This window comes from Meleagris gallopavo, chromosome 2, assembly GCF_905368555.1.
Source record: "Meleagris gallopavo chromosome 2, MGAL_WU_HG_1.1, whole genome shotgun sequence".
Classification (NCBI taxonomy): Eukaryota; Metazoa; Chordata; class Aves; order Galliformes; family Phasianidae; genus Meleagris; species Meleagris gallopavo.
Window position 1 is genome coordinate 15,259,978 of NC_139405.1, and position 9,409 is coordinate 15,269,386.

Here is a 9,409-nt window from a genome sequence, read left to right on the forward strand (position 1 = left end):
TGTGGTGCCCCATCCTAGGAGGCATTCAAGGTTAGGCTGGATGGGGCCCTGGGCAGCCTGAGCTGGTGGGGGGTAGCCCTACCCATGGGCATGGGTGGGCTTTAAGGTCTGCTCCATCCCAAACCATTCACTGATTCTATAATTCGAGACATCTTCCTAGTATAGCCAATGCTGTATATGGGCTTTGACACTGCCTGTTTAAGTTAATAGATAGAGCACAAGTCACGTTCTCTGGCTTCTCAGTCCCAAGGCTGGATTGAGTACTTCTCGAGTCACCAGTTTATTACATGGAACTATACTCTGATCAGCTGAAAACTCAGGTCAAATGCACCAAATAGATTCAGCTTTTAGTTTTAAAAGGAGATCTGAACACTTCTCATCCCAACAGCCTCATCTCACCTCCTTTTTATTGCTCCGTACGAATTACTGTGGGAAAGCTGAGTTCAAAGCTGCCTCTATACCTCATGATCATGGTGCCAAAGATGCTGACGTTTGAGATGTAGGTTCAATTTCCCTGTAAGCAAACCTCGTCTCTTTCTCCTGGGTCAATGTTCTGGCCAAAAGGATAATACACAAATGTACTCACTGCTCACTCAATTTCTGTGAACAGCACCTCGGTTTATTGCTCCATATTCCTCACTTTTTGGTAAACAGTGAAAATACAAATTTATTTTTTCACCAAAAGATTCACCTAAAAGCTCAACTTGGAAAGCCAAAGAAATACTGGGAAGAAAGAAAACAGTTTACTGCCAATGAGAAACACCTCCTACACTACATTGCCTGGTACTACCCACATGCCCACATGCCTTCCAGCCGCCATCCTCATTGTAATCTCTAATACAGTTTCAACCACTTCATCTCTGATTCAGGAACCCCCGTATCGGCACCTATTAAAGGCATAGCTGGGATGTAGCTAATGAAGACATTCAATCATTCTTCCTTCTTGCATGTTGAAAAGCTACCTGAGACCCTCATTTCTGGCACCTCAGCTTTGGCTTTCCTCTCCCTACTTTACATTCTGTATTTGAACATGAGTTGGCAATGTGCACTAGCAGCCCACAGTGCCAACCATATCCTGGAATGCATCAAAGGAAGTGTGACCAGTAGGTCAAGGGAGGTGATTCTGCCCCTCTACTCTGCTCTTGTGAGACCCCACCTGGAGTACTGTGTCCAGTTCTGGGGCCCCAAAACAAGAAGGGCATGGAGTTGTTGGAGTGGGTCCAGAGGAGGGACTGGAAGATGATCAAAGGGCTGGAACACCTCCCCTATGAGGACAGGCTGAGTGAGCTGGGGATCTTCTATCTGGAGAAGAGAAGGCTCTGAGAAGACCTTATAGCAGCCTTCCCGTACCTGAAGGGGCCTACAGGAAAGCTTGGGAGGGACTTTTCATAAGGGCAGGTAGTGAGAACATGAAGGGAAATGATTTTAAACTGGAAGAAGGTAGATTTAGACTTGATGCTAGGAAGAAATCCTTTACTGTGAGGGTGATGAGACCCTGGCACAGGTTGCCCAGAGGCTGTGGATGCCCCTCTTTGGAGGCATTCAAGGCCAGGCTGGATGGGGCTGTGAGCAATCTGGTCTAGAGGGAGGTGTCCCTGCATAAAGCAAAGGTTGGAATGAGATGGTCTTAAAGGTCCCTTCCAACACAAAACAATCTATGATTCTTTTCCAAACATTTCCTCTGCCTGCAACATTTCTGGCACAAGAGTGAACTCCTTTTGTAAATAAGAACCCTTCTGTTGAGACCCAGCCTGCAACTCTTTGTGGGAACAGGCTAGCTAATGCGTAGTGCTGCCCACTTTCCACAGCTGCCTTTGGGAATACCCATTCTCATAATGCCAAATCTTGCTCAGACCACTGTGCCCCCCACTCCAACTCTGCAAATCTCTCTCTGCACACTAGTACAGTTCCTCCATAACTCATTGCACTGCCTTGAACAGCTTGATAAAGTTATGATATGACTGATAGAGGTATTCAAACAAACTAGCAGGGTATTTACCTCATTAGTTCTCTCTTTCTGGCTTACAACTTAGGATTTTGTAGTGCTGGGGGACACTTGCTCACAGATGGCTACAATGTGTGGCAAATAAGAAAAAACATATCAGAGAGGGAGAGGCCTGGCATACCTTCAGCTACTGTCTTTTAACATTGCCTGCTGTTGAGCTTACAGGGGCTATGACCTAGCAGCTCCAGCAGTGAACTCTGCCTGCTTGTATAACTCACTTGATAATATAGTGCACTTTAAAACCCAGGCTCATCAGTGCCTTCAGGAACTTCTCTGCAAGGTTTCAAAGCTCCTGGGTGCTGACAACATTCCCAGAGCAGGACAAAACACTCCTAGCTAGGTCGGACCCTTCACCAATCAGTTCAGCTCTCTGCTCACAGCAGCACAATGCTGTGGGTTAAGTGTTACTTTGCCAGTGTCCTACCAATACATTTATGGTTAGTTAGCCAGACCACTTGATAAAAAAGGGCATGATTTGTCTCCAGTTTGCTGACTGCAGCCACCACTCTCAGGAGAGACACATGGCCTGTTGGCACAAAGCTGTAAAAAACATCTCCCACCTTCCCATTCAGAACCTGAAACTTAGAGGATTCCAACTGGGTAGAATATGAAACCCAGAGAGGAAAAAACAGATGAGTTGCAACAGCCGGAGTGACAGGGCAAAGCTCACCAGTGGAAAAAGATGATTTACAATAATGGTGTGAGCCAGTGACCTAAACATCTTGCTGCTCTCATGCCACTTAATCACATGTCCAGCATCTGGGATCTGGAATGCATCAAGCACTGGTGGTGGTTGGTGAAATCTGCTAGCTGAGCCTCCTTGCTGCAGGAGAGAGGTGCTGAGGCTGCTCTGGGAGCCAGGAGCCCTCCAGCAGGTCAGCCTTGCCCTCTGGGGCCACTCTAGTATATGTTTGGCAAATGACAAGGAGTCAGAAGGGAATAATTCAGTTTTATAGCAGAGACTTTAAACAGAAGATATGGATTAATCGCAACCGAGTTTGTAGGAATAGCAATCACCATTTCAATAAAACTAGCATGTTTTACCCAAAGCTTTGTGTATCTTTGCCAATAAGGATATGTTCGAATTCCAATAGTAGCAAAGAGCCCTTAAACTCAGTTGCATAAACACAACCCATTTTGCCAGCAACCATGCATAAAGATGTACGGTGACTCACAGCACAGCCCCAGATCTTTGAGCTCTTTGTTCATTGAGTTTAAGGCAGTTAGTAGGGATGTACAGGCAAACAGAGGCTTTATCCCTCCCTATGATGAGTGAGCTTGGACAGCACCCTGCAGCCTCGCTGCATTTCTCACTAATGCACGTAGAAGGCCTGGCTTGTGTAGGCCTTTTCCTTAATTGCAGAGGAAGCCTGTTCATGCCCTTTTCCTGCACAACTGCTTGCTTTCTTCACTGCCTCTGCTGTGCCAACACTCAGTTGTTTTCTTGCCCCTGCAAGATCCACAGAGAAGGAAGAGCATCCATGCAAGGAGCTGCACTTTTCCTCAGGCCTGCTTTCCCTCAAAAAACTTCTACTGAAACCAAAATGTTACTGCAAAAAGTGTCTTTAAACTAGTACAGTTACAAATCCACAGGCTGAAAACATGCTTTCCTTCAAATTCATTTTTTGAATGCCATGAGCCAAGAGAAAAATGGTTCTGTTGCTGTTCAGAAAACGTTTCTCATTCTTCTGGAGATCCTGAAAAGACCATTTGAAGATCTAGAGCAGCTCAACACATTTCAAACAGCACAGCCTAAGGGGAAAGGCTGGAATTGCCTTGAATGAGATTCTACTATCTGATGGGCCACTCTTCTAAGTTAATCACAACACAACACACCCAATTCCCACCCAGTTTATTCCCATTTGCACACATGAGACATGAAGACAGCTGTAGAAGTACATACACCACCCCACACTCCAGGAGAAATGCCAGATTCCACCTCACTTCACACAACCAGAATGCCAAAAACAAAATTCAAATGTTTAGGAAAGCTACCCAGTTGGTTACAACACGTTGTATGGTGCACTAATATCACAAAGTTATTTGCACACCTGTTTCTCTCTGCTGACCAACTTCTTCACTCTAATGCATTATGTTTTCAGGAGCTTTCATAAATTCTGAGGGGAAAACAGACAACGGGGTCTATTTATAGTTGAAAAGTTCCACAAATCCCAACTATCAACATGCTGCAGAGTATCTTGTAGAGGAATCAGATGCTGGGACTTTGTATGTTGCTTCTGATTTCTGATCCAGCAGATCAAACGTCTAGCTGCCTGAAATAGGCACTGAGCAACATACAAGTCTGGGAAACATCTGTACAGACAGATGATGTAAAAGGCATTTTTGCAGGCAGGTATTTCCCCTAATTCGGGTCACACAGCAGGGAGAAAAGAAATATGCTTCAAGTCTGACATTTTCCAGCAAACTTTACAAACTATAGCAGCAATTACAAGTTGATGCCACTCACAGCAGCCTCAAGATTACTCTAAACTGCGGTGGGGATGTGGAAGAGGAATACAGAGAACTTAAAATCCCCTCCAGCAACATAAGGCATTCTTTGCACCAACACACTTGCTGCTGTTCTGAAACTGAAAGCTGCTCACTGAACTTTTCCCATGGAAAGGAAAACATGAAGATGAGACAAAAGCCAAGGAAAAGAAGAACAAATCTTTCTGTTCTAAAAGCTCCCCTCAGAGAGGGGGAATCTACATCTGATTAACAGAACAAACAGAAGATGATGTCAGATCTGAATCTGAATTTTTCAGTAACTTTCACTAATATGCATCTGCTGTACCCCTCAGCCTCCCAGAAGTTTATTCACTAGGTAGGATTCTAAGAACAGGGAGCACTTCCCAAGATGAAACCAAGAAAGAGTATCATTTCTAGCTGGGAACATGCCTCGTTTTTTCATAAGCTAACCCATCATGATACAGCAAGCTGGCAGCAGTGCCCTGGCTGCATGTTCCACATGCTGGAGTATAATGGAAGAATGCAGAGTTTCACAGAGGTCCAATTTCAGAGAATCAACTCTTCTCCCAATCCCATCACACTGCCAGGCACTGTAAAGCATCGTGAGAAGGTGCCGTACCTGTATGTGACATGCACTGCAGTTCCAGGCTCATCTCTCTCCCATATCAAAGCCACTCTGTTTGGGGACTTTTCAACATGTTGGTCCAAGCAATTTACTGTAAGAAAACAGAGGTTTAAACAAAGCACAAAGACAAGAAACTCTTCTGATGGTTTTCCTCCTCAGAGCAGCAATTCATTGCATCAACCTCACAGACTTGTCTTCCCCAGCTTCCATTTGTAGCATTGCATTGTTTGAATTTTCTATAAACCATTCAGGCAAAACATTTATAATTGAAAGAGCTGATTTTCCATTAACTGAAAGTATCTAAAACTTTAGGAACTAGTGTAAACTCATGGAGTACAGACATCTACACATCTAAGAATCATAGAATCATAGAATCCTTAGAGTTGGAAGGGACCTGTAAGGGTCATCTAGTCCAACTCTCCTGCAGTGAACAGGGACATGTACAGCTAGATAAGGTTGCCCAGGGCCTGAGCCAGCCTTGCCTTGAAAGTCTCCAGGGAGGAGGCAACCACCACCCTCTGGGAAACCTTCAGCTGTGTGCTACACCACCCACCACATGAAGTGCAGAATGGCTTCTGAACTGCATGAGAGACGTTTGAGTGAGCTGACAGACGGCACCCACCGTAAGGAAACTTCTACAGAACCCACTCAGGAAACTCGCCTGTGTGTTCAGCAGCAACATGCCCATTGTTTACAGATTAGACTTGTAAAGTAGTAATTCCAAGCTTAAGTGACAATTATGTACTTCATTATATTCTCATGAAGGCAGTTAGGATATTTCAAAAGACAATTATTAAAAACCATTCAGGCACACTGCTGTGCAACTCAGAGAAAGCCCTGAAGAAATGCTGAGTTTCAGAGGATATTTCCTGGAGATATTAATACTGGTGGGAAAGGATTTTATTTTTCCAGATGAACTAAGTGCAATGAAAGCTGCCTATTGTTCTATCAACATTTGTAAAGTATAGGCAAACTGCAGCCCAGGAGTCTGCTTCTGCTGTTCTGAGATCACAGCTGATCTACAGCACTGCGAAAATGAGCCCCTGAAGGTGAGCAGAAGATACACTGCTGTCAGAATTCGGCACATTTCACTACAAGAACAACTGCTTATCTCAAAAATATGAAAAAAAAAAAAAAAAAAAAGCCCTTCAGTTGTTTAAACTCTTTTACTTTTTAATATAAATTCCTGCAGCAATACCAAAGAAACAAAGGAGGTAAAATCATTCCTTATGTCAGCTTACAACACAGGAGGACAAAAGCTCTCGTCAGGAATGCCTTCAGCACTTAACACGCTGCTTTCCTCTGTCACGCATTCATAGGAAATCAGCTCTGCTGCAGGTTGTTCTGAGACCTTTAGCAATTGCCACCTCCATTCCCATGGCAGCAATACCCATAGGTACTGCACCACATTACAGTCAAATGCATTCACAGGGATTCATTTCCCAAGCAGCATTTCCTACCTGTGAGCAGCACTATGAGCTTTCAGTGAATTTGTGTTATAGCAAGCCCCAGCTGAGCCCAGTGAGAGATGTGACTCTTTGCTCAGTGAGAGCTGGCAGATGAAACAGGCCAAATGCTATTATTTCCTTCCTGACCATACAAGTGCTTTCACTTGTTTCGCAAAATAGAATTTTGTGACCTTCCTCCTGCTGCTACCCTCTCATGATTTCTCCAGACGTTTCCTCACCCCCTTGACAAGATGTGGAAAAGCACACAGTTACATCTCATTTTGATGAGATGTGCTCCTGAGATCACAAAGACTTGGGAGTCCGAAAGCTTGTTGGGGTCTTTTCCTGGCCAGGAGGCCAGGAGTTCAGCCCAGAAGGGCTGAATCTCACACTTCTCCAATTCTCACTGCAAGGTCCCCCAAGTAGAATGCAGTAGAACATGTATCCACCTGCAATCCAGCTATGCCTGGAGACAGGAATGCAGGATGCTCTGAATCAGGGACCTGCAGTGCTGCCATGTTTTCTCAACTCAAATCAAGAGATCATTAGGCCCCCATGTGAAGTACTGCAACCAGGCCTGGGGCCCTCAGCACAAGAAAGATATGAAACTTCTGGAACAAGTCCAGAGGAGCAACACAAAGATGCTCAGAGGGCTGGAACATCTCTCCTGTAAAGGCAGGCTGAGGAAGCTGGGCTTGGTCAGCCTGGAGAAGGTTCCGAGGAGACCACATTGAGGCCTTCTAGTACTTGAAGGGAGTTTATAAACAGGAGGGGAACAGAGTTTTTACATGGGTGGTGATAGAACAAGGGAGGGTGGCTTTAAACTAAAAGAGGAGAGATTTAATTAGGGGGAAATTTTTCATTCAAAGGGTGGTGAGGCCCTGGCACAGCTGCCCAGAGAAGCTGTGGTGCCCCATCCCCGGAGGTGCTCCTGGCCAGGTTGGATGGGGCCTGGGCAGACTGAGCTGGGGAGGGGCAGCCAGGGATTGGTTGGGCTTTAAGGCCCTTTTCAGCCCAACCAGTTTTATGCGTCTATGATCACCAGTCTCGGCTCACATGGGATCAAGAATAAGGTGCTGATCCCATCCTATAGAGAAAACAGCAAATCCCCAAAAATTTCAGTGCTCAGCCAGGACCTTCCTTGCAACAGGAATCACTGAAAAGATGTCTGGCTAAAAACTTACTTCCCTTCCACTGCTGGGTGCTGGGAGCAGGGCTGTGCCCTCCACTCCTTTGAGATCCAATAGCCAAGAACCCTCCCTGTGGGACTCCTCCTGCCCAGTGTTTGCTCTTTTGTTCTGAAGCAAGGTGGCTGGCTGACGATGTTAAACTTTCTGCACCACTGAACTACAGTCTACTCACTCAAGCACTCTCCTCGGGAACTAAGTTAAAATAAACACAGAAATACACATCCCTATGGAAAGACCCCACCATCAAGCTAGGTGCGAGGAAAAAAAGAGACCAGCCTCCAGCTCCCTTCACATTCAGCCTTCCATTGAAACCGTTGAAAAGAAGCAGGTCTTGAAAAAATTTAACTGTTTCTAGGTGCTGGCTTTGGTCCCTCGTATTTCAGGAGCGTTTTTTGAGCATGACAGCGGCACGACCCCTACTGTCCCCTTCTGTTCCCTTCACACCACAGCATGAGCTGCAGTGGGGTCTCTCAGGAGGGGTTCCTGACGAAACGTGTCGTCGGCGGTGCACTGCAGCCCCTCAGCCCAGCGATGGGTCACCGCGTCCGACCGGGAACGCAACTTTCTCATTTCCGACTGTTTCACAACGCCGCTAAGACTTACTCCACGCAGCACTGAACACCACCCTCCATCAACACCGCCGCTGATCCAATCGCCTCGTTTTCTCCCCCAGAAAAAGGCTCGAGCGCCCAACGTCATGGGGGGCACTTGGACAGACCGGGCGGAGAACGGCTGCCGCCGCCAGGGCGGCCCCTGCGGGCCGGGGTAGGAATGCGCGGCCGCGGGATCCTTACCCGACACATTGAGGCGGCCGCCCAGGAACCAGCGGGCTCCGCCGCCGACCGGGGCGGCCTCGCGGGCCGTGTGGAAGGGACTGTCCCAACGCAGAGTCCGTCGCGCCGCATCCGCCCAAAAAGCGGCGGGATCGCGGGCCGCCCGCTCCTGCCAAGCGCCGTAGCCGCCAGGGGGGAGATGAGCGGAGCCGCCGCAGCGCCTGGCAGCGAGCGGGGAGCGGCTCAAGGAGCGCAGCACCCGCGCGCGGACCGCCGCCAGCGCCATGGGGCACGGCCCTGCTCCGCCGTCGGGGCCGCGCCGCTCCCCGCCCCGCTGCTCCCGGCCCCGCCGGGCGCGGCGCCGCCCCGACCCCGGAACACCCCCGCCTCCGGGAGGGGACGGGCCGGGAGCACCGCGCGGCAGCGGGCGGCCGTACGGGCGTACCGCGGGACGGCTGAGCGGGACGGCGCCTCGGGGCTCGCTACGGCAGCCCCTACGCCCGGAATTGGGCGCACGGGTCCTCGTCCAGGCGGCTGTGAAGGTCCCCTCCGGCACCTTGGCGGACCCTGCGCTGGGCTCTGCGTGTCCGTGTACTGGGGGCCCAGAGCTGGGCCCTGTGCTCCAGGTGCGGGCTGCCTGCGCTGAGCAGAGGGGACGATCAACTCCCTCCCCAACGCACCGTGCAGCTCCCAGCTTTGGCGTCAAAGCGCTTCTTCACTCTATTCAGTCCCAGCGCTGGGTTGGATGGTGAACCACATTAAACCTTTCCAATGAGATCTCATAGCAGGTAACACAGGCCTGCTCTGTGCATGGCACAAACTTTGCAGGATACTAATTCTGTTACGTAGTTTGGTTCAGCCTCTCAGCACAACACTGCAAAGCTCGTATTAAGAATATT

General features: G+C 48.4%; 1 protein-coding gene across 1 annotated transcript in view; it reads right to left on the reverse strand.

The window, feature by feature from the left end:
• The window catches only part of ACSS1 (acyl-CoA synthetase short chain family member 1), a 34,661-nt gene extending 25,758 nt beyond the window's left edge, over nucleotides 1-8,903 (reverse strand). The window contains exons 1-2 of the mRNA XM_085219060.1: nucleotides 8,532-8,903; nucleotides 5,094-5,190 (exon numbers count right to left, since the gene is read on the reverse strand). Of these exons, the coding sequence (XP_085075186.1) occupies nucleotides 5,094-5,190; nucleotides 8,532-8,796 (362 nt within the window). The 5' untranslated portion in view covers nucleotides 8,797-8,903. The remainder of the gene's footprint in view (nucleotides 1-5,093; nucleotides 5,191-8,531) is intronic.
• Between the last annotated feature and the right edge of the window lie 506 nt (nucleotides 8,904-9,409).